Here is a 26039-nt window from a genome sequence, read left to right as displayed (position 1 = left end):
GCCAACCTGTCACCACTACAGTAAATAGCCCTAATTCTAAAAGAAACTTGTCTAAGACTTACCCTTTATTTTGAAAAAACATTAAAACTAGTCAAAGGTTTCTATGATGATGAAGTGAGCTGTAGCCCATGAAAGCTTATGCTCAAATAAATTTGTTAGTCTCTAAGGTGCCACAAGTCCTCCTTTTCTTTTTGTGGATACAGACTAACACGGCTGCTACTCTGAAACCTGTGATGATGATATAGTATGAGGCCCAAAGCCACAGCTGTGTGGGCTGTGATTAGTCAGCTCTGACTGAAAGTGAGGTGAGGGAAGTGCACTCCTTACAACAATGCTGAAGGAAAACCGAGCATGGTATAGAAAGTGATATTGGGGATTTACTTTCTTCCTCCTGGCCAATAAACTGCTGCCCTAGCGTGAGTGTGTGGAGCAATCTGTAGTAAATCTGATCAATTCTAAGGGCTGGACTAAGTAACATGAATATCCCATGGTAACTTCACAAGAATCTTTCTGGTTGTTCCACTCCTGCTTCATTTCCCATTTGGCTAATTAGCCTACTGTGCTGTAGTGTTACAGTTAACCGACTGTCAGCAAATCAGTAGTAAATAAGATATACTGGAGGCCTTCTAGCAGATAGCTATAATGTAAATCCTACACTGTCATTCCATACACCTGGCTATACATTCAGATGTTGCAATTTGTTTCAATGTTTAAACATGGTTTCACTCTGACAAAGAAGTTTTAGTAGGAACTACCTGATCCACTTATAACTAGGCTGTAGTTCTGTTAGACTTAAAGCTTCCTCTGGTCCTTGCATCTGCTTAATTCTAAGGCAAAATTAAAGTAGGGAGTGAAGAAGCCCCCTGGAGCCCTTCCAAGCAGGGTTTCTTAACCTGCAACTTCAAAGTCAGATAGATATCAGTCCTGGTTAAGTCACAGCATCCATAACTTCTAGGATGCACTGCCTTTACTACCACACAAACATCATGGTGTGAATAAGTAGTGTGTGACAGGGGAGAACCACTCACCCCCATTGTTAGAGAAGTATCTGGCTCAATTAGTGAAAAAACCAGCTTTTGTCATACCTGGACAGTTACTAAGAGGGACCCCTTACACCACCACCCACCCACGCCATAAATAAAAAGGCCTAAAAGCCATATAGTTAAGTTCTCATCTAATATTTTGACCAGTTGACCACTCTATTAAATGGAGTAATTTCTGAAGAATTAAACAGATAAGGAATATCATCAAAAGGTTTTCTCCTAATAGTGCTGATGAGGGACTAACTCTGCTCTTCAAATGTAGCATAGGGAAGATTTACCAATTTTAAGAACTTTATGGGACAAATCTAACTCCTGTAGGCCAAATCATTTCAATGGCAGTCATGTAAGGGATGGAGAGTTCACCCTGCTTCTCTTTCCTCTACTTCCCCTTCTAGTCATTCTTGTATCTGTTTGGTTTTATACAGTGCATTGTTCTTCAGCATTAATTAGAACAACCTGTCTTCTGGAAAATATCTACATGAGTCAGCAAAAATTGCTAAATGCTTCATGAAAATTTAAGCAGTTTCCCTATCCCCTTTTGTGGTTTGGGGAGTGAAGGAGGTGGTATAGGGAAACTACGGTGAAAGGTAGTTCCAGAGCAACTACACATTTGTGCTTGTGGCAGGAGCCTTCAAATCAAGAGAAACTGTTAGAAATTTAGCAAGACTTTTTTTAAATAGATGGTAACTTTTATAAGATTTAACCTATTTCCAAAATTTGGAAGACAAAGAAATATAGTCTGCATTTGTAATCAAAACTACACAGATTCATAGATATTAAGGTCAGAAGGGACCATTATGATCATCTAATCTGACCTCCTGCACAATGCAGGCGACAGAATCTCACCCACCCACTCCTGCAATAAACCTCTCACCTATGTCTGAGCTATTGAAGTCCTCAAATCATTGTTTAAAGACTTCAAGGTGCAGAGAATCCTCCAGCAAGTGACCCGTGCCCCATGCTGCAGAAGGCAAAAAACCCCCAGGGCCTCTTCCAGTCTTCCCTGGAGGAAAATTCCTTCCCGACCCCAAATATGGCAATCAGCTGAACCCTGAGCATGTGGGCAAGATTCACCAGCCAGATACCCAGGAAAGAATTCTCTATAGTAACTCAGATCCCACTCCATCGAACATCCCATCACAGGCCATTGGCCCTATTTACCATGAATATTTAAAGATCAATTAATTGCCAAAATCATGTTATCTACTAGAAACTGGGGGGGAAAAAATACTGAAATAGTGGGGGAGAAAAGCCAAACTGATCTGGTCTTCAGACTGATTTGCTATCTGGTGAATAAACTAGGAGGCTGTCTAAACGAAAAGTTAATTTAAGTTTAGACCTTACTATATAATAAACATTAATTCAGAGATAACTGAAATGCTGTTTTAATTGTAGCTTACCTGCAGAATGCACATCATGGATTGTCTATATTAAAGTTATATTGGTCTATTTAGTTCTCCTGGTGCAAATACTTAACACAGATGTGTATTAAACCATGCTTGTAGCAGTTTAGCACATAGTTAAATTAATGGAATTAAATCTACAACTGGTTTAAATGCATCTATGGTAGGGATTTGGACAGGTTCAAACAAATTAGCATCTTTGAGGCCTGGACACATGCTATGTCCATTTTATATTATGAAAATACTGTTTCCATTAAAAGAAGCTGCAACTCTTAATTTATATGCCAAAGTCAACACTTCTCGTCATGCATGCACACACAAAAAAGGCAAGACAATTGTACCCACTCAGGTGACTGGCATGGTGAGCAAATCTCCATGATAGTCATCCCGACTTTTAATCTCCTTAATACATTACATACATGGCACTGAACACAGGTAATTCCACTCAAGTATTGCAGTCTGTTTAGTTAAAATCTACACACGCACGCACGCACACAAACCATCTCAGGTCATTTTTTACTGTATCATTAAAAATAATAAAGGTAATGAAAATGTTATCACAATGATACTCTTACAGCAATAAAGGTTTGAGGCACTGTGGGAAAAGAAGACATTTTCTGGCAAGTTTCGTGTTTCGTTGTGACCACGATAGGTCCAGTTTTGTGAAGCATTAACTGCCCTCAAGTTTAACTGGAGCCAACGAGAGGTGAGGACACTCAGTACCTTCAAAGACCAGGCTCCCTATGTGACAAGAAGTCAGACACCTAGTAAAATGTGCACTTTATGCCCATGATTTTATGGTTTGATTTGTCTTCATTGGTTTAAGTTTTTCTGGCACTACAGTGTTGTACGGAAGACAGACATTAGGTCTGCAACTGGGGGTGAAATCATTTTCATTACTGATTCAGAAAAGAAAAAATCTCAGCAGAGACACTAAAGATTGAGAAGGGGGAGGAAGGGGTAAGAGGCTAATCAATTCCCATAGTCCTGGAGATGGTAGCTTTCAGATCAGGAGGGTGGCACGCTAGTCAAGAAGCATGAGGAAAATTGCACTACTGCTGCCCACACTGTATCTAGTCTGAGGGCAGAGCACTTCATTTTCCAGGCATGTCAGCCTGACACCTTTCAAGAGCACAAAATTCAATTAAAAACTTTCTTAAAATTCAAGAAAACAGCTAATACAGCAGCAGTAGTATCTAAGACATTTCCTCTTCACTCAGACATGAGCATTCTTTTGAAATAGTTTTGAAATTCGTCTTGCTGTAATGTCTTTCACTTTGCAATCCCCCTCCCCTCATATCTCTAGGGAAGAGGCCCCTCAGTAAAAACACACAGGAGCTTGTAAATCATTTTTTTTCTTGGTTAGCTGGCTCATTCCTTTCCCTGTCAAGTATGAAATAGCAGTTTCACAGTGAACTTTTGGAGCACCGAACTCTGCCAACCACTGCTCTTCAGAAAGGCAGCTCTTTGCCCGAAGCAATTTTCGTGATTTTACAAAAGCAGGGAATCAGCACTAACAATTTCCAGAAAGAGAGATGTCTAAGGTCTCGATTACAGCAGAGGCAATTGACAAAATGATGGGAAAGTACTAAATTTGAAGATAGATGAGTCTTGGTAACACGTGCCTCTTTCTATGTACCAATTCCCCCTCTCTGATTATAAACAAAGCCCATTGGTTGCAGAAGTAGCTAAGCAGGTCTTTGGAACGAGAAACACTTAAAATCCCAGGTGCCACTCATACACAGACAAAAGCCGGGCACACTGAAGAAATGAGAAAAAAGACTTGATGCCCAACACGTCAAGTCCCCAGTGGGAAAGTAACCTGCACTTTCTAGCTAATACCATGCATGTGACACAAACAACTGCAGGTCTGATTGAAAGAAAGGTGCTAAAGGGGCAACTGAAGAAAAATAAAAAAAATACAGTACGAGTGTCGTGGGTAGGAGGGAAGCAGAAAATATTTTAAATACTTCTCTCCTTTTTTCAGACATTGGGTCAGGTTCTTCAAGATATATACCAAATGCTGTATTCCTCTCTTATCTACAGTCAATGAGAACAAAACAAATGATAAAATCCCACTCTGTTCTGTACTCTTAATAAAATGCATAGTACAGAGACAAAAGATTATATTCAGATCCGTCAGCTCAGTCTAAACTAATACTGGGACATGAAGTGAGGACGAACGCTGTCTGACCGCCGAGTTAAGATTTCACAGCCAGTATCTGTGATCAGAAGAGTGTGCTCAAACTGCGCAGACCGCTTTCCATCTCTTGTCACTGCAGTCCAGCCATCAGGCCAGGTTTCATCTTGCCACCCACCTAATAAGATAATTATTTAAAGATTAAAACAAAGTATGGACAATATTAGTTCTTAAATGTGTCCCTTCTAAATAGTATATACGTAGTGACTGTTATGAATGTGTATTACACATTGAATCAATTCATCAGAAGCCTTTTAAAGCTTCCAATTTTGGGCATAATATTCCAGTTGGCTTCTCTCACTGCCATACCATGCCTGCTGTTAATAATACACAGCAAAACGTATGAAAGATAACAAATGAAGATGGATCTTCGAAGTCCGTTCTCTTCACTTCAGTCATTACACTCTTTTTAGAGCTTATTAAGGTTGTCAGCCTCATTCTGTGATGGCAGCAGACTTACCATGGCAGTGAGAGTCCCTAAGCTGGGGATATAAAGTTGACTGGCAAGAGGCAAAATTTTGCAGTCCAAGTCAGATCACAGTGTCTCTCTAGCCAGCCAAGTTCAGTATCACATTTAAAGACAATTAAATAGTATTTTTTTTAAAAAAATCAAATGTATTAGGAAACCTCCTTCCCTCTGCCCATTAATTCACCTCTGCTTTCCCCCCCAATACAGTCACACCCTCCTCAGCCTCACTTTTCCTCACCAGCGTGCACGCACACACCTGCCCTACCTTTGGGAGATTCTCTCTCATGTCCCTCACTCTTCCTCCCAATGAGGAGTCTCTCCTCCTCCCATCCAGTACTGCCCCCATCCTGTTCCCTGGAGCAGGGGGAATGGAAATGCACCTACTTCCCAAAACCTGCTCCTGTGGGACTCGGCAACAGTGGAGCACAGAGAACGAAGAAGGTATGGATGCTGCTGGACTCAGTGTCAGCAGGGGCAAGGGAAGGAATGAGGAAGGAAAAAAAGGGAGAAGGAGCCCAGCTCCTGCAGGATTTTGTAGAGAAACGAAGCTTGGTGGGGGGAAGAGGGGTGGAAGAGGGCTGGAAAGGTGCCTCTTCAGAACCCTGGCATGTAGGGGGTAATGGCATCCCCATTGGCTGCACGAAGCTTCACTGCTAGGATAGAGGAGGGGAAGGGAGTAGAGTCCTGTGTCCAGTCCAGCACAGACTCCCTCCCAGCCCCTCAGAACCACCAAAGCCAGGCAGCTGTGGGTAGGAACCCTTCATAAATTACAAAGGTAGCGGCAGGATGAAAGAAAGGGCCTTTGGGGCTGGATACGGCACATAGGCCATATGTTTGACACCCCTAGTTTAGAGGAAGTTCCATAAAAACAAATGAAACCCTAGCAACACCCACATCCTCGCTCTATTTACTTAGCCTCCTTTCAAACTCCTGGCCGCTTACCTTCACAGATCATTGGTTCAATTGTAAACACATGACCAGACTTCATCACTCCAACAGCCTTATTTTCTGAAATGAAATTAGAATGCACATTATGATTGAACACATCTTTCAAGAGTGAAGGGCAGAAGGTGTATGGAATGCTGAATCCCTGTAATGCAGTGTATGCCTGAACTAGGACAGGTGAAGGGAAAAGTCAGAACAGCGCTGCAGAGCGACCCACTTTCTTCCAGGTTATACTTCTATCTTCCTCCCCTCCTTGCCTTCTCAACCAAGTATCAATGTTTGTTATACTTCTATTTCAGGAAAAGTGCTTACAATTCATTTCTGTCTTTTTTAAACCCCAGCTTTCGCTCCATGAAAGCGATGAGCAAATGTAATGTAGACACTCCTACAGAAATTTTTTTTAAATGGTGGAAAAGCACAAGTGGCAGTCTGAATAAAAAGCGTGTGGTATAATAGTTTTAAAAAAAAATTCAAAGACTATTTTAAAATGTCAATTTGTTTCCATTATTGTTGATACTCCTCCAAGCAATGTGATATACAAAAGTCAAGAGGTGATGACATTCAGATAATCTTGCTGTCCAGAGGACACATGACAACAAACAGTTCTTTTATTGGCAAGTAAAGACTCATTCTGTTACATATTATTTTTGCAACACATTTTATGTAGCTAAGGTGTTATTGGAGATTTTCAAAGCAGTATAGGGATTTAGGTATATTATTAAAGTTTGAATACAGAATGTATCAATTTTAATGGAAGTGGTATGTCTAAATCACCTGCACAGCTTTGAAAAATCTCAACCATTAATGTCTTCAGACTGAGTTACTGCATACAGTACAGTATATCTTTCTTACACTTAAAGAGGCTTCCCTTTATCCTGATCATGTGCTGCTGTTGCAGGCTACAAACAATTATGCTAAGCCTTCACACCTTTGTCACTGTACCAGTTTTATCCAATTGTAGATTTTTCCTTTAATCTTGTTCAGCAGAGTTTGTGGACTAAATTGAGTGGTTTTGGTGGGTGGTTCTCCCCCCCCCCCCTTTAAAAAAACAAAACAAAACCAAACCCACACACACCTATTTGGGTTTAGCCAGAAAGGAATGGCCACTCCACTCTTTTCTCATTAACAGTTCTGATTTGGATCTTTCCTTTTTGCTTCTGTCACTCATCCAAGCCTCAGAAAAATAATGTCTTTCCCTCCTCAAAATGAAGCTTGCCTTATTGTCTCCATCAAAAAAATGTCCATGGTTGCTAATACCCAGAAAGAATATGGATTTCTCTCTCTCTGGTAGTTTTTTTGGTTGGTATAAGATGCCTCCTTTTCGACAGACTGGGTATTCACACAGTTTTACAGGACAAAATTAAAACAAAAGGGAAGTACTACTTTTCCACCATACCATTAGATGATCTCTTTTTTCACTCCCATTAAAGCGGACATGTTAAGAATGACCTGAGCAAGAACCAGTGACTTCTATGTTATCATCCACAACAACAACACAACCATCTGTGTGTGATACAGAGCTTGTCAAAAGTGGGAAGCTGAAGGATTTTGACAGCTATGGGAGAGAAAGCATCATGTCGGGAGCTCAGCAGCTAGAGTGGATTGGAACTGCTTGTCATTGGAGAATTGGTTGGTTTAAGTGACCTTTCCTTCCCTCCCTCAATTCCCCACTGGTCTTTCAAGTTCTCCCTCTTCCCTACTTTCTCTCCTCATTTTACCCCTGCTATGACTGCAAACCTTTGGCTGGTGCACTGTGTCATCTTCCAAACTGAGTCCAGCTGTGCCAGCCACAGACATCCCTTCTCCTCCTCATTGAGCTTTGGTACACACTGGCATGCAGTGAAATCTGTGCTGTTCTAAATCCCAGGGCATGCCACATCACACAGTAATTCAAGTGGAGATAAAGGGATCCAAAACAGATACAGCTACCACAGCAGCCCAAACTTGATGATCATGGCTCTACTCTAGGTCACCAAGGAGTAAGTGGGGTACTGGTTACAGCAATTGTTATTCACCACTGGGAACGGAATTCAGAGTTTCAGCTCAACCCCATCCATTCCAAATAGCCAGCACTAAGAAACCTCGGTAATCGAATCAACAAAATTGGTAATGGTCATGTGGTAAGCTGTCACTCACCACTGCAGCTAGGGTTCATTCCCCACCCCCAAAGCAGATGCACATTGGATCAGTTTGTTCATAACATACTTTAAATCCAACATTCAAGAAATTATTCTGTAAATACAAAAATTCAAAGTGACAGGCTGTCAAGCCATGTGCACAACTTTTGTATGAGAGGAAGAAAAGTTGATCATGTTTATTCATCACTAGCCATGCACTGGCAGATAACGGAACAATACTCACTGGCATAATGTGGCACATTGGGAGCAGTATGGAAAAGCTTATGGATCCCATGCCCACAGTAGCTCCGAACAACTGAAAATCCATTTGCTTGGGCGTGTTTCTGAATAATATTTCCCAGCTCTCTATATCGAACACCAGGTTTTACTGCAATATAAGACACGCACCATTTTAAAAAGAGCCCTCCCTTCAACACATTTTACCATCTACTTAGCACAGGCAACAGTTGCCACCTGCATCTCTCTATAGAACAAGATTACAGGATTGCCACTCTGTCTAGGCATCGCTCTGAAGCCTAGAATGTCTGGTGAGTCAGCGTGAAGTGATGGAAACAGCTACAAGCATGGTGTCGAGCTCTTTTTGTTTAGCATATCACAAAGTTCAATCAATCATTGCTGGGATTCACAGTCTGTTACCGTCCAATTTTTAAGTTCTCAGCCATTTTTGGCTTTTTTACACATGACTATGAATTATACCAGTGTGACAACACAGGCTTTCAGCTACCAGCAGCTATGTAATAGTGATAGCCAGATAGTCCATCTGCCTTGTGCACAGCCTCTTGCACCATGGAGCATGAAATATAATCCAACAGAAGCTCAGTGTGCAAATGAGCTGAGTCTGACGAGTTGGAAGAGGAGACCAAAGGAGACCTTGTCTTCGATTGTCTCAGTCTCACACAGGAAGACAAAACAAGAGAGAAAGCGGGAAATACCTCCTTCACCAAAAAATGAATTTTTCATAAATATAAGCTCCTGTCTTAAAGGAACATAGTTGAAATCTAGCTGATTTCAAAGAAAGAGTTCAAACTTGTTTGAGGCACTACACTTGCCCCTGAGTTCCCCTGACATTTTTGTGGGCTTAGCAAGCACATTTTCCTATTATTTAAAAAAAGTCTCTCTATTGTTGCTAAGTAAAAGACCCACACAAACAACAAGAGAAACCAATTGTACACATAGTGCTGTCAGGTGCACAAAATAAACACGATATAAAAACAGAAGAAACGTGTGTCTCTCTAATTTCATTTTAGATGTTACTTGTAACAGTAACAGGTTAAAACTTTCATTCAGGAGTATGAATTTAAATTTGACTCTGTCCCTTTGGCAGTCCACATGAGGCAGAAAGTTAAGCAAACTAAGTGGTTTGGAATAATTATTTTGAGCATTTTTAAAAGAGAGAGAGATTCAATATATATTTCACAGGGAACAAATTTAACTATCCTGTTAACTCTCTGCATGTGGAAGCCCTGCTAAACGCATCTGGAGGCCCATCACCGAGACAGTTTACAGGTGCAGGCTCCCAGTTAGTAAATTCATAGCACTATCAAGTTAGAAAACCAATTTTCTTCACTTTTCAAATGGTGCTTTTTGTTAAATTAGTTGATAAATACAATTTCTAAAATTAAAAAAAAAAAGAAGTTACCCCCTTCTGGGTTTCCCAAAGCATCCTGTGCGCTCTTTTTTCTAGACTGTGAGCAACTCAGGTCAAGTACTCTTATTTATCTTGCAGAGAATCAAATACATGTTTGCACGCAAACAAACATCATATGGATCAGTTAATCAAATAGATTATTACAGCTTTTCCTTGTCAATGCTCATTGCAAATGAATGTTGCAACAACCACCAACAGAAACTAAAATACAGCATTTTAAGAATGACTCTGCATTGTACAGTAGAAGCGTATTGTACTAGCAACATGCATTAAGTACAGTTCTGTAACAGTAAAAAGAAAAGGAGTACTTGTGGCACCTTAGAGACTAACCAATTTATTTGAGCATAAGTTTCATGAGCTACAGCTCACTTCATCGGATGCATACAGTGTAGCTCACGAAAGCTTATGCTCAAATAAATTGGTTAGTCTCTAAGGTGCCACAAGTACTCCTTTTCTTTTTGCGAATACAGACTAACACGGCTGTTACTCTGAATTCTGTAACAGTAGTAATTCCTAAGTATTAGTTAAAACATGAGAGTTCTAATATCAAAAAATCAATATAGCATTGCACCTTAGGCTTCAGCAATGGTACTTACCTGCATCGATTGCTTGCATTAGGCACTCATAAGTTGTCTGAACTAGTTTCCTTGCACCCTCATCAACTTCCCCAACATAAAACGTCTCATTGAGATCCCCATGATAACCATTGCGATATATAGTGATATCCACTGCAAAGAACATCAAAAAGAGAAAACTTCTCACTTCTTGGCCCTTGTTTTGCTTAAGGCACAATGGCAATTAAATACAAAGTATTGTTGCAATGCAAGTTACATGCCCAAGTGCTCAGAAATAAGAACATTCCAAAACTCCAGTAACATTGACTTGCCCACACTGTCCATATTATAGATTTTATGGTACGAATTAATAGAAGTGTTATGTAGTTAAATTGTTCACATTAATAAAGAGCAGAAGGAAAATATAAATGTGCAATACTGCCACAGCAAGCTTATTTCTGAGTGCTCGATTTAACAACCTTAAATGTTGCTGAAACCATTTTTTTTTTTAAATTTACATGGAGGAGGAGGGGGTATTCAACATATACACCTTAGAATCTCTTCTATCTGCCAGACTCCGAAATTTAAGTAGCTGTGCAATATCCCCCACCTTTTAGCCCACTGTAAGTAATTTCTACTGTGGAAGCTCAGTACATAATTTTTAAAAACGGTCACCTCTTTATTAAATCAAAGCCCCTTTGTTTCCAAATGAAAACAGGCAATCGTCCTTAAGGAGCACTAAAAGCATGTCTTCACTGCAAAGCGTCAGTAAGCATACCCATGACTAGACTGAATCTAGCAAGCATGGATAACCACCGTAGCGAAGACGTGGCAGCACGGGCTTTAACACAGGCTAGCAACCTAATCATACCTCCTAGGTGGCTACCCCAAGTTCAAGCCTCTGCTGCCACATCTTTACTACTATTGTTACACATGCTACTTAGATTAAAGCTAGCATGGGTCTGCCTGCCTGTGCTACAATCACACCTTCGCTTGCAATCAAGACATACCCTAAATCCATGCCAAGTCACAAAGTTCAGTCATTTTTGCTGTAGTCCTGTCCAAGACCATGTGGGTAGAAAGTTTATTTGAAGGGGAAAAGTTTATACTAAAAAAATGTTTACTAAAACTTAAATTTCTGACAGAGACAGACCATGGAAGTTTTCAGCCCCAAATGGGGAACGTTTCAGAAAGTATGTGAAAAGAGTTATATATGAGAATTATTTTGCAACCATGATTATGGCAGGTATCTGTGAAGAACATGGGGACGAACTGCAATAATGTATGAATACTGTATGGGATCTTACTATAGCTGTGTAATAACTATACCGGTGACCAGAATGTTTACTAGGTGCATATGTTGGTTGAGTTTAATAGCAGGGTTGTGGGAAACTAGCTGGACAGTATCACAATGGATCCACATAATCAACCTCTCAGTAAGCTTTCTGGGAGTCATTAAACCAATGCTTGAGCTTTTAGCTACTTCTAGGTGCCAGGCAAGTTAGACTGGTTTTCCCCATGCTGGGAGCCAACAGATCAAAAGGACTTTAAACAGTTAAAAAAAAATGTCACTCTCTGTCCAGAGGTGGAAGACAGTTGTCAGGGACCTGTTCCCTGGGAACAGACTGACACACACACATGCGCCCTTGGAGGTCTGGAGAAGTCAGGCCTTCCCAAACTTCCAGGGGGACGGTAAGCTTTAGGAAAGATAGACATGCATGCAGTCCTTTTAGTGTTTTATAACGTAAAAGAAAGGGGGTTTTGTTTTTATTCCTACTATTAAGATTGAACAATACTTTGATTTAAGAAAGCTGTTTTGATTCACTGTATTTACTACTGATCACAGCTTCCAAAAGGGAAGACTTTCAGTTGCCAAACGCAGTCACGCTTTCTGGCAAAGCACAGTCGATCGACAGAAGGCTGAAGCCTGGGACCTGAGTGGAAGAATTCCACACCAAGAAAGGGGCAGGCACGAGGCCTGATACTAGGGGGCTGCACTCAGAAACCACAGAAAGGAGACAGAGGTACGCTTGCCCTGTCACCGTGACAGCATCCACCAAATATCATTATACATTTATGGTACGCTTTTCAACCCAAAAGGATCCCAAATTGCTTTACAAACAAAATTAAATAGAAACCCAGCCCAGGCCCACAGTACAGAAAACATCTGGGCATGCACTTAACAGTAAACACACAAGTAGTCCCATGTGAGAACGGGAGGTGAAAATGACTACGAATAAAAGTGAAACTGGCTTCATTTATTTTCATTGTCAAAGCTGAGAGAAAATGCAAAAAGTAAAAGTTAAAAAATTATTTCTAAAGTACTCCATCCAGCCAAAAGATTTGAGAGCCTGGAACACCACAATCAAAAATATTGCACTTAGACTGCAAGCTCCTCTGGGAAAGGCCTTGTCATTTTGTGTCTCTATAAAACACCCTGAGCCACTAGGATGCAATACAATAGACATGATAATAACTATGATCAAAAATCATCCTACTAACAATGTATCCCAAACTAATCAAGGAAAATCATTCTACCATTAAAACAGTCAATGCACCATCATTTTGTTCTGTGTTTGTACAGTGCCTAGCACTATAGGTTTCTGATCCATGACTGGGACTCCTGGGCATTATCACAATAAATAATAATATACAATGATAATTTAAAAGCTGTTAAAATTGTCTTTTGTCCAACTCTAATTAGTTTAAATTTTACTCAGTCCATGAATTTGGATATGTAGATGCTAAACGTAACAAAAAAGCTAACTAAAGAAAAACAAAACATGCCTGAAGAAATAACTTCCAACCATGATGTGCCATACTAAACCAAAACTTTGCCCCACTGAGTGTTTCAGCTGTAAAGACTGGATGCAAGCAGAGCTGTTGAAAGGTTTAACTTTTACATCACCTACCATTAACAATATCACCCTCTTGCAATGGCCGCCTGTCAGGAATTCCATGGCAGATCACTTCATTCACTGACGTACAGCATGACTTAGGGAAATTATAATAATTCAACGGGGAAGGATAGCAGTTCCTTGCAATGCAAGCCTAAAACAGATTTAGAAAACACACATATTACACTTTAGATTAGCAAAGACATTTGTAAAGGAGTAGAACAGATTTGCAGTATGGCTGACATTTTAAATTCTCTCTGTATTAGCAGCAATGCTTGAAAATATTTCCTCAAATGCTTTCCCCCCCCCCCCCCAATTTGTTTAGACTCCTGACATGCTCTCTCTGTTTAGTTTATTTTTCCTTTTTGCATTTCCTCTCAATATTGACAGTGTGAAACAAGTTTCATTTATTTTCTTTTGTTTATAGCCATTTTCACTTCCAGTCATCAATGCTGCAATGTTTGGGTTGTTAAATACCTCATGGGAATATTTGTTTATTTAAAAGCTATGTTGGAGTGGGTTCTTTTTTAAACAATGAAAACATTTTGGCTAGTCTACAGCTTTATAAAATTTCATTTTTACAAAATGTAAAGGCTGAGCAAAATTTAAGTTGGCACCATGCCTTTAAAACTTTTTTTTTTTTTTAATTATCTAACTTCTTTTGTCTTTCTGCAACAGTTTAAACGTTCTATACAGACACACACACAAAGGCCTACTCTACACTAAGAAGTTAGGCGAAGGAAGCCGCCTTAAGTCGACCTGTTAATGTATGTGTCTACGCTACTGGGTCCTTTACACCAACCTAAGTCACCTCGAATGTCAACTTCTGTCATCCACCACTGCAAGAGACATAGCACTAAATTAGATTTTCATGAGTCGACTGCAAGGTAGTGCAGATGCAGCATTGTGTAATTCGACTTAACTGGCCTCCAGGTGATGTCCCACAATGCTCATCTGTGACCCCTCTGGAGATCACTCTCAACTCTGCTGCAGCCAGGTATATGGGAAACAGCCCCTCCCCTGCTAAAGCCCTGGGAATTTTTGATTTCCCATTTCCTGTTTGATCAGCATTGGGAGCATGCCAGCTTGAGCACAGCTGATCATGGAGACTACACGCCCGAAATGCACCCCAGCCTGGTCTGCACACGAGGTGATGGATCTCATCGCTGTGTGGGGAGAAGAGTCTGTGCAGGCAGAGCTCCGACCCAGAAGAAGAAACAGTGACATCTATGCAAAGATCACTCGTGGAATGGGGGAAAAGGGCTACACGAGGGACACATAGCAGTGCCATGTGAAAATAAAAGAACTTCACCAAGCGTACCAGAAGACAAGGGAGGCAAACAGTCATTCTCATGCTGAACCCCACACATGCTGGTTCAGCAACGAGCTGCATGCGATTCTCGGGGGTGACCCTATTAGCACCCCCACAAGCAACATGGACACCGCACAGGTGAGAGTCTAGGGACAACAAGGAGGATGATATGGTGGATGAGGAAGAGGAGGAGGAGAATTGGAGACAGGTGAGCAGTGGATCTATTCTCCCCGAGAGCCAGGAAATATTTTTAATCCTGGAGCCCTGTGGGTCACAGGACATCATGGTGGCCAAGTGATGCCAGGGAAGGCACCTCTGGTGAGTCTATAGTTACAAACAAAGCCCAGTTACATTCAGCGGGCGCACACATTCGGTGGTACTGCATGTTTACTGTGAGGAAAAAGCGAGGAGCTGTGGTTCTCTGCTTACAAGAGGCTGATCCAGCTACGCAGAGGGTAGCCCCCAGAAAAGACTGTTTATGTGGACTGGGATAGCCTGGGAATCCTCCATGGATATTTCTAGGAAACTTTCATGGAGGTACTCCGCAATTCTTTGCAGAAGGTTTCTGGGTAGACCCCATTCGTAAACAGCTTCCCATGGTGCTATGGGAAAGGGCCATTGTTTGACTAGTTACCTCTGCTCCTGAGATGAGCTTGCCATCAACTTCATTATTCACCAAGGCTGGAACAGCAAAATGGCACAGTGAATGGTTACGGATTCTGATTATGTTATGGTTTGCACCTAGTGTGATAAGGGTTTTTGGTTTTCTTTAATGGAAACGGCCTTGCTATGGAAACATTTTATTCATGTACAATGGCTCCTTTATTTTTTCCCATGACTGACAGCTGGAAATGTGTCCTTTGGCGTGTCATCGACACCTGAAAGCAGCCTGTTGCTGATTAGGAGGAGAAAGAGAACGCAGGAGGACATGTTCACCAAGATAATGAACGCCTCCGGGACAGCTGACACAGAGCTGAGAGGGTGGAGGATTTCATTGTCCAAGAAGTTAGACATGGACATGGAAAGCAGGAAAGCTTCCAATAAGTGAGAGCGTGCGGCGCAGGATGAGATGCTTTGGATTATGAGGGACCAAGCAGACATGTTGAGGCATCTGGTTGAACTGCAGAAACAGAAGCAGGAGGGTAGTACCTCTGCAGACCCTGATGGACAGCCAGCCAGCACACCTGGCGCAGAATCACCCTCCCCAAAGCATTCCATGAGGCGTGGGTGAAAAGTCCCCTCTCACTTAACTCGGGGGAAGGGTACAAGGAACAGAAGGAGCCCATTCACAGACCTTTGATGGTCTGGAATGCGGTGTTATGTCACACAGCTTTCCAACTTTACAACCCCTTTTCCCCCAAGGTTACTTTTTTCCCCTCTGTTCTCCCTCTTTACCTATGCTTGTTAAATAAAGTAAATGGATTTAAGAAATAAATTTTCTTTATGGAGTAGAAGCAGTGGGCTGGGGGGCGGGGGTGGTGGCTTTATAGGAACAATGATACAAGCCAGGTGAAGGTTTGAGAAAGCACAATGCAGACAAGCAGTTCACATTACTGTGACCCACTATTGAAACGGCTTCGTGGATGCAGCGCCCCTTGCTGTGCTCTTCTTATTGCCCTGGTGTCTGGCTGCTCAAAAATGGCTGCCACGCGATCTGTCTCAACTGCCCACCCCTGCAGGAAAGTTTCGCCCTCCCCCGCCCCCAGCACAGATATTACGGAGCTCACAGCAGGCAGCTATAACCATGGGGATGTTCTCCTCACTAAGGTCCAACCTTGTTAGTAGACTTCTCCAGCGCCTTTTCAAGTGACCAAAGGCACATTCAACCACCATTCTGCACTTGCTGAGTCTATAGTGGAACCGTTCCTTACTGCTGTCCAGACAGCCGGTGTAAGGCTTCATGAGCCATGGGAGCAAGGGGTAGGCTGGGTCTCCCAGGAGAACGACAGGCATCTCAACGTCGTCAATGTTCATTCTGTAGTCTGGAAAAAAAGTCCCGGATTGCAGCTTTTTGAACAGACCCGAGTTCCTAAAGATGAGCACGTCATGAACCTTTCCCGACCATCCTATGTTGATGTAGATGAATCGCACCCTGTGATCCACCAGCGCTGGCAACACCATTGAAAAGTATCGCTTTCAATTTATGTACTCTTTGGCAAGGTGGTCTGGTGCCAAGATGCAGATAGGATACGTGTGCCATCTATCGCCCCGCCGCAATTAGGGAACCCCATCACGGCAAAACCATCCACTTTGTCTTGCACATTTCCCAGACTCACTACCCTTCGTAGCAGAAGTCGCTTAATGACCCTACACACTTGGAGCACAACAGTTCCCACAGTTGATTTACCTACTCCAAATTGATTCCCCACTGATCGGTAACTGTCTGGCGTTGCAAGCTTCCAAACAGCGATCGCCGCTCACTTCTCCACTCTTGTCTGAGCAGCTCTCATTTTTGTGTTGCCTAACTTCAAGAGGGGAAAGCTCCGCACAAAGTTCCTGGAAGGTGGCCTTCCGCATTCGAAAGTTCTACAGCCATTCCTTGTCATCCCATACCTGCAAAATGATGCGGTCCCACCAGTCAATGCTTGTTTCATGGGACCAGAAATGGCACCCAACAGAGTACAGCTGCTCTACGACTGCCAGCAGTAACTGCTTGCAGAACAGCACTGTGTTCCACGCGGCAGACCCTACTTCAGCTCTGGAAATACTGCAGGAGAAGGCGCAAGGTGTTTGAGATGCTCACAGAAAGAGTGCACAACTGAGCAGGCTCCATGCTTCTGGGGTTAGAGTGTACATGCAGCGGTTTTAAGGCAAGAAAACCACGATGTTGTTTGCCGTTGATATGAGGGAGGGAGCACAGTGCATTATGGGATGCCGACACAATGTTTCCACTCTCCCCTGTGACAATGTTTTGGTCCCATGAGGCATTGCATAAACTTTCCAAAACACACTGCGACAAGTTGCACTTTGGAATAGCTACCCATAAAGCACTGCTTTGTGCATTGATGCAGTCACTGCTAGTGAGGACGCACTCCATCAAGACAATGAGCACGGTGTGGCCAGGCACAATCTACTTCATTAATTTGGGAGGCTTGAGGTCGAATTAGATAAAGTTGACTTAATTTTGTAGTGTAGACAAGTACAAATTCTGGAAAAATAAAATTGCTCCTAAAACAGTTATTAACATTGTTCACTGCTATCAGTTGGTTCTATGCAAGGCTAGCCACAATATTTTTTGGCCACTAACAATTTACATGCTGGCTGCTCCTATCGAAAATTTTAAGAGTAAGTTAGTTTCGTCCCTGTTAAACCATATTAAACATGGATCTTCATGAGTGCTCAGCATCCTCCACTCCTATCAGCTCAAATCAGGTTGTTCCCTCTTGCTCTTGGCCCAGCTGCCCTAAATGAAGATAGCGAAGTAGCTAACATAAGGCTCCTCCACCTCAGCTAATTGCACCTGACATTACAAGTTATGCGGGAACTGCTGCACTCTTTGTACACTCCACAGTAACCCTGGCCCCAATATAAACAAATTCCTAAGTGGACTTTATGAAAACCACAAAAATCAAGGTAACTTAGAACAACTTAAGCCCTCATCCAGCAAAGCACTTACTAGACTTCAAATACTTGGCTGGATTTGGGCCTTAATTGGCCTGAATTGCACATGGCAGCTGGTTCCAGAGCCTGGGAGGCTAGTGGGTCAACATGAGCTATATTTGTGGATTCTGAATAACAGCCAGCTCCATCCCTGTTCTCTTAAGCTCCTCAGTGTGATTCCCATCAGGGGACCTTTGGAGCCTTTATATTTGGGGTGGGGTACACGGTTTTAAATGTAACATTCTTGCTTTGTAATTGTTGTAATGTCTATTATCTAGTAGCTTTAAACTGAGAGGGTGTGAGGTTTTTTAACATGGAAATTGAAGGTAGTTTGGAAATACAGACAATCAGAGCAGACATTTTGACAGTAACACACACCACACAGTCCCACCAAATAGAAGGGTCAAGAGAGCACGTACAAATCCAGAAGTATGATAAAATAGCCTTACTAGATGGACGGCATGATCTATTTCTTCAGTAGTTATGCCTGGTTTCACCATCATGGCGGCAACATCCAACACTTCTCTAGCAAGCTGCAAGTGAGACATCAGGAACTACTTATTCAAAAACATACACAGCCTGAGCCACTAGAACACTGGGTAACCCCCAAGGGTGGAGCAGTCAGTCAATCTCCTGTGGATACAACTAGGGAAGTTGTGCTAGGATGAAAGGGAAAATTGGGACTTTTGGATATCAATGGGACTTGTACTTCTAAATCACTCAGACACCTTGGAACATCCCACTCACTGTTTATAATTAATTGGACATAGAATCCTGCCAAGTGAAATGAACCACTCAATTAAACCTGGAAGTGTGGTTATCATCAAGAAATTAATTACAACTGGAAAGTTCTTATTCAACAGATCGACTTATTTTGGAGGCTGCTAGTCCTGTTAGCACCATCATCAACAACTATAAGAGAAGGGATGGAATTCTGTTCTCACTTATACATAGCCAATAATTCTGTTGATAAAGTTCCCATTGCAAAATCTTTGTTACTGGATATATCAGAGCCAGAAAGTAGCCAGCTTGACTTTCAGATCTCAGGTTGATTTTGCAGTGGTGACAGTTAGAAAAATCTTTTCACTTGCAAAATAAGCAAATTTGATCTGGAGTTGCTGGGAAAGAAGCAGAGGCAGAAGCATTCCAATTTTAGTCAGTCACTTTTCAGAGTATAACTGCACTTTCAAAGTTCACACCCTTAAGGTGAATGGTCATAAACTAGTAAAATCACGAGTTCTCTAGATTTATGGAGAGTATACACATTCTGTAACACAAACTCACCCTACACACTAACCGCATCCCTTCTATATCTTCAGAGGAGAGAATTTTTATTTGAGAAGTTCCTTTAAGTGCCTGTTCTGATTCAGACATACCTGAAAAAAAAACGGATTATATTAAGGGTCAATTTTTACGTGTGCGCGCGTGCGCATACACAGAGAGCACAAATCTCTTAACGTGCTTACGGTAATACAAATGTACCTCCTTTCAACAAACACACTGACAACAAACTAGCCAGTCAAGGTTAACATTAACATCTGACCAACCTCACTTCACATGCCTTCCCACACAAACTCCCCAGGTCCTCACCTCCACACCAAACTCTCATCCATTTCCAGCATACGATCACCCATAATGCCCACAGCCAATTACTCAAAGTCTTGCTCAAACATACAATTTTAACTCCAACATCAGATGTTTTAAGGAAACACACCTTTCTGTCTATTGGTAAAATATAGTAATATTGCAAAGGGTGGAGTTAAGGTTATATGTTTGCATTTGATTGAAGAACTGGTTACAAGCTAGTTGAATGAATAATTTTCCACAGGAAGCAGAGAGCATTACAAAGGCTTGTGATAGTAGCTAACATTGTAACATCACTGTAATAATTGCTGTACCTGTCAGATGGAAAAGTGTTCAACTTATTCCCACTGTGGCTTTGTGCAACATCAGTTTTATAATTTCAGTTAAAAATAAATAATGACTATCAAAATCAATACTTTGTATTTTAATATGTAGTTTAATAACAAATAATTTAAGTTTGACTAAGGTTTAAAAATGAATTCTGAGTAACACTTTTTTTTATTGTCTAACATTAACTTATTAGCATTTCCCAACATAAAAAAGGAGGAGGATCAAAATAATTAAAGAACCAAATAGGTTTTGAAGACTCTTTCTCTCCATAAGTAAGAGCCTGGCACTAAAATGCCGCATGTCTTAGTTTGTCTGTCTTCTCCAATGATTGCTGTTAAAAAAAAAAAAAAAGTCATGCAAAAATATCTATAGACCGTTTTACAGTACATTTGCAGCAGGGTCCCTGATGTCACTGGGAATAGTTTCATGGAGTCAACTTTTGAAATAACCCTGGTTACATACAGGTACTTTGTTATTCAGTAAGGCACAGACCTAGTGCTATGTTTTGAGAGAACAGAGTTCAAAATGCACCTGTGGATGACAACTTACTAGAAGTTCTGGAGTATCTGTGAAACATATGCAACCTTATTGCTGAAAGGATTTTGTCATGAGAGGACTATTAAAGACAAATTCCTCTCTCCAGTCACTTTGTTATAAGAAGTTTTAAGAATATGTGCAGCCTAAATCAACAAAAGTAAACATTTTAAATTGCGATGCGTTTCAAATTACCTAGTGGGTGATCAGCATAATCTGGTCTCTGAATATAACTTGGCACAGGCCTTGTTGGCATCTAAATGAATCACAGTCAAAGCTAGTTAGATTGTAAAAGCACTTATAGTCATAAAAACAAGCAAACACCCATATATAAAACTTAGTACAATTAAACCTGGCAAATCATACTCATTGCTAATCCCCACACCCTATAGTTTACACACACACACACACACACACACACACCCCTCTCTCTCCACTTATTTTTCAGCAAAGATTTAGCAGTTGAGCACTTTTCCGAAGTCTCCCAATACTACGTCCTCATTGCTTTTATACTACAGAACCTTTAGTAGCCTAATGTGAAGCTTCATAAAAATCACACGTCACATGTCGATTTTCGGATGTGTTATCCCTGCTGTTTCACAGTGTTTGTTTACTTACTCCAACTTGCAAAATTCACTAATTGCAGATGGATCCTCCAGTTATTAGTACGAATTAGTGAGATTTTACTTTTTCTTTTTTTTCTTCATTTAAACATCCCATTTCTTATCGCTCTTTACTGGGGTTTCACACCATTCAATCTTCCAGCAACAAGTGGCCAAGAAGGCAAGGATCTAACTATGGTAATGCTGTGTTGTGCTGGCTAGTGATAGAATCAGTATTCCCCATTCCCCCATCCCAATAAATGCACAGGATCTGGGATGTGATCAGGCCCAACTGGGCTGTTCTACCTACCCGCGCAGTACACTGAGAAAAACATCAGGAGGATACTTCGGTGATGGGGGCTACACAACAAGTAAATTTGATAGACAGAAGCACAAATAAAGTGTCACTAGGCCACCACGCCTGGATATAATCTGTAATGTATTCTAGAGTACTTGTTTCTTCTGTCCTTTCAATAGTTTAGGCTCCAATTCTGCAAATGCTTCGGCCTTGTCTACCCACAAATTTGCACCAGTTTAACTAAAGGTGTGTTTTAAAATGATTTAGTAAAACCAGCACAAAATCCTGTGTAGACCATCTTATTTCAGTTTAAGAATGGCCTAAACAGATTACGTGTAAATTGATTTATTACCAGCTTAAACTAAACCAAAATAAGACACTCAAAAAATATGAGTATCTACACAACGTTTTGTGCTGGTTTCACTAAACTAGTTTTTAAACTCATTAAAATTATGCCAGTGCAACTTTCTCATGTAGACCATCCATTACACACAAGCGTAACTTCACACACCATGAAAAGTCCCACTGACTGAGAAGAAACTACTCACTGCATAAAGTCAAACACGTATGCAAGTTTTTGCAAGATCAGGAGCTTAATTTTTTAATGCTTTGTAGCCATGGGAACAATAGTGTGGTGTTGGCAGCAATACTGTTGCAGGAGCAAACAGGTCGGATGTATCATAAACCCATAACTTTCAATGGGATTTAGGTGCAAAAGTTTGAAAATCTATCCCAATATAGTTTCACAAATTTCCAACAAACCTAAGTTTTGTTTATTTGGGGATTTTTTAATTATTCTCCTTCCTCCCCTGCAGTGGGATTAATTTCCAACCTCTATTATTATTTTAACTCATGCATTCTTTATGATTATCCTTCCCATTTTTCACCATAAAATGTCCCATACCAGACATCATGAATGGAAGGATCATAGTAGGTAGTCTTAAAAATATATACATACATACACACACACACACACACACACGTAATAATACACATATGTAACCATTTTCTCTGAATGACTCAATTGCCAAGGACTTTCCCTCCTGATTTCATTGTTGAAAACATCTGAAAAAAATAATCAGATATTATTTCTGCCACTTGTAATAGACAACGTAGCTACTTACTAGGGGATAATGTGGCCTAAGTTTACCAGTATATCGATAACCAGCCCAGGGATCTGTGTTAATGTCATCTTCCACAGTCCAAGACGAAACTTCACGTTTAGTTTTTTCATCTTCTGCAAAATAAAAAAAAACCTAAATTTCAGGATATTGGGACAAACTAACTTCCTATTCCAAAAATCTGGAGAGTATTGAAAGGTGGCCTTGAAAGGACAAAACACATCTCGATTTGCACCTTTTTTTTTTTTTTTTTTTTTTGCTTCTTTACAATATTCACAAAAAAGTCTGAAAGCGTATTTGTTTGCTTTCAACTTTGTTTTCCCTAGTTTTTTTTTTTACATTAGAAGTGTAGGTCTTGTCTGCCTTGTTTTTACTCTAAGGAAAATGCAAGGATTTGTAGGACAATGATATTGGAGACACCAAGCAAGCGAAATCTAATTATTGAGGGGAAGTGATTTTCATTCAGACTCCCCAATACTCTGTTCTGTGTTGTTTTTATTAACTCTTGGGAGACAATACATCTCTGCCCCTTCGGTTAAGGCAGCGGTTCTCAAACTTTAGCAATCTGAGGACCCCCATTTTTATTTAAAAATGTTCACTGATCCCCAAACTCACCACTCAGCTCCAGGCCCCGCCCCACTCCACCACTTCCCCCAAGGCCCCACTACAGTGGCGTAGCCACCATGGGATATTTGGGTGGGCCCCAACTTCAGGTGGGCGGGCAATTACGGGGGAGCTGGGAGGGCAGCCTTCCCCCACCCCTGCAGCCGGGCTTGTTGGGGGCCACGGATGGACCTTCTGGCCAGAGGCACCCTGGGGCCCCAGGCACGCACCCAGCTCTGGGAGGAAATGCTGCTTTCAAGCGTGTATGACTCTCGGCTCCCTTCCAGGTCCTATCACCCCATGCCAGGCCTGGTTCCCCCAGGCAGCAGGCCTACCGTTTTTGAATATCTCCTCTACTGCCACCAGCCGCCTGCTCACTCACCCTCCTCCTATGGCAGATTAGCTACCGGGCCAACACGGGGCCCCAGAAAAATGGGCACTCCCGTGCCCCAACCCGCTCGGCACTCCTGCCGAGGAGCGGGGTGGGAGCGTGTGGGCTTGCCCCACTCCAACTGCCCCACCAGTGCTCCAGTCTGAGAGCAGGGTTGAGGCATGGGGGCTTGCCCTGGCAGGAGCGCTGGGCAAGCAGAGCGGGACAAGCGCTTGGGCCAGAACACAGCTGGGGCTGGGGAGTGGGCCTGGATGCTAAGTGGGTTGGCCATGGCCCACCCAGGCCCACCCGTGGGTATGCCTCTGCCCCACTCCCACCCCTCCTCTTCCCCGCCTCTTTCCGCCCCCTCCCCCAAGCGTGCCCAGTCCCTGCTCCTCCCTCTCCCTCCCAGCACCTCCTGCATGCCGCTGACTGGCTGTTCCGCAGAGTACAGGAGGCCCTGGGATGGAGAGGGAAGAGTTGATCAGCAGGGCCAGCAGCCCCAGACATGACTCTCAGACCCCCTGGAGTACCCTCGCAGACCCCCAGGGTCTGCCGACATCAGTTTCAGAAACGCTGGGTTATGGGATTCTTCTTTTGTTTTGTAGCCGAATTAAAAGTTTCCTTCTTACAGAAAGAGAAGGGACTAGAGAGAGGCCATCCTTCCCTCCATGCCCTTCAAAGTAGCGCAGTAAGTTCCCTCCGTCATGCGTAACCCCAAGCTAATGCAATACAGTTCTTTATCAGTTTTCCAAGAGAGCTGGAGGAGATGACTGGAGTACTAGAATACCATAGAGAGATAAGAGGAGTAACTCATGGGTAAGGGAGTAGCCTTGCTGCATCATCTTTACCTAGCGACATGATTACTTGTTTCTGCTTTCCCATTCTGAGATCTCAGGAGTATGAGAACAGACTGCCATGGCAATCCCAATGATGTAAGTTCATCAGAGTCTGCGTGTCTAGTGTTGAGCATCTACCCGAATGATGGCTGATAAACAAAGATTTTTGTTCTTTAGGTGAATCCCGCATGGGACAATTTAAAAAAAAAAAAATAGTCTTCAGGTTTGCATTTTCTGAAAAGCTTTAATAAAGTACTATTTAGAATTATCCATTAGAACTCAGGAGTTAGTGGCATCAGGGGAAGGGGAACTGGAAGAGTCAGGACCAGTGAAGAACTGCTCAGGTGCTCTCAGGCCTTTACGCTGCTGTGAAGTGAGTAGCTTTACACTGAGCTATCAAAACTGTCACTGACAAGTGGGCAGGAGCACTGTGGGATTGCACTGGGAGGATTAATTGCACCACTGCATCTAAAATATTTTCATTTCTTGTCTATACTGCCATTGCAATGGTGCAAAGTGATCCAATACCGAATGCTACAGTGGCAAGAGTTGCCTGGGGAGAGTCTAAATTAGAAAAATTAATTAGTGTTTTTCTGTGCTGCTCCCAAATAATAAAAACACATATGACAATTTATTCTGGGAACAAGAGTCTTACTGATCTTAAGATAGGTAAGATAGGGGGTGGGGAGAAGGAAGTCAAGAGTTTGGCTTCAATCCCTCTCACTTATTTTTAATGCCGATTCCCCTTTCATCCATTTCTTTGTTGTTGGGTATTTTTCTTCTCCACACACTTCTAAGGCTGCCCTCCCAGCCCCCGCATAATTGCCCGCCCACCCAAATGTCAGACTTTTATGAGTAACGTATCCAGTCAGAGCAAATGGATCATAACAACCAAAGTAGAGTGATTTGAATATATGAAGTATTGTTATCAAGAGGTAACCACACAGGCATGTAAATTAGACACCCACAATCAGAGTTCAAGGAACTGTATACACACAACAACTCTACAGTTGTGGAACATACAAATGAGTTCATACAAGGGAAAATTTGCCAGCCTTTTTCTGCGCCAATGCTACCGACAGTGGAACCTGTAGCGTAGGCCAAGTGCATATCTCTCTACTACTGTGCCACCCACTAAAAACTCTAAAACCTGGTTTCACAACAGCTGCCACCACTGGTAGCACTAGTGTAAAAAGATGTTACAGAGCTTTTCTACATACATAAGCACTAAATGTCCAGCACAGCTGTACTCTCATTGGCTGTCTAGGTCATTTCCATTTTAGTATAACCATTCAAACTTTTTTTTTTTTGGCCTCAGGCATTAAAAATACAAAAAGTCTGGCAATGTCTCAATGCCATAACTTGTTCTCCTTTCTCTGTTCACAGTTTAGCTCTCAGCAATATTTCAGCCACACATGGGTGTGGCATGAATACAAGAGATTTATATGTCACAAGTCTTTACTTTTACCTAGATCTATAGTAACAGTTTAGAGCCGAAGCTGAATCTCAGATGAGCAGTGCACGCTGCCAGGTACCTCAGAAAAATCCA

General features: G+C 41.9%; 1 protein-coding gene across 1 annotated transcript in view; it reads right to left on the bottom strand.

Moving 5' to 3' along the window:
* Window positions 1–2772: 2772 nt before the first annotated feature.
* The window catches only part of METAP1 (methionyl aminopeptidase 1), a 41267-nt gene continuing 18000 nt past the window's right edge, over window positions 2773–26039 (bottom strand). The window contains exons 3-11 of the mRNA XM_074950659.1: window positions 22682–22794; window positions 20853–20913; window positions 19494–19585; window positions 18659–18742; window positions 13313–13451; window positions 10443–10574; window positions 8422–8565; window positions 6058–6123; window positions 2773–4764 (exon numbers count right to left, since the gene is read on the bottom strand). Of these exons, the coding sequence (XP_074806760.1) occupies window positions 4601–4764; window positions 6058–6123; window positions 8422–8565; window positions 10443–10574; window positions 13313–13451; window positions 18659–18742; window positions 19494–19585; window positions 20853–20913; window positions 22682–22794 (995 nt within the window). The 3' untranslated portion in view covers window positions 2773–4600. The remainder of the gene's footprint in view (window positions 4765–6057; window positions 6124–8421; window positions 8566–10442; window positions 10575–13312; window positions 13452–18658; window positions 18743–19493; window positions 19586–20852; window positions 20914–22681; window positions 22795–26039) is intronic.

Source organism: Natator depressus, chromosome 4 (assembly GCF_965152275.1).
Source record: "Natator depressus isolate rNatDep1 chromosome 4, rNatDep2.hap1, whole genome shotgun sequence".
Lineage (NCBI taxonomy): Eukaryota > Metazoa > Chordata > Testudines > Cheloniidae > Natator > Natator depressus.
The sequence above is the reverse complement of the archived record's forward strand: the minus strand, read 5'-3'. Positions and strand labels throughout refer to the sequence as shown.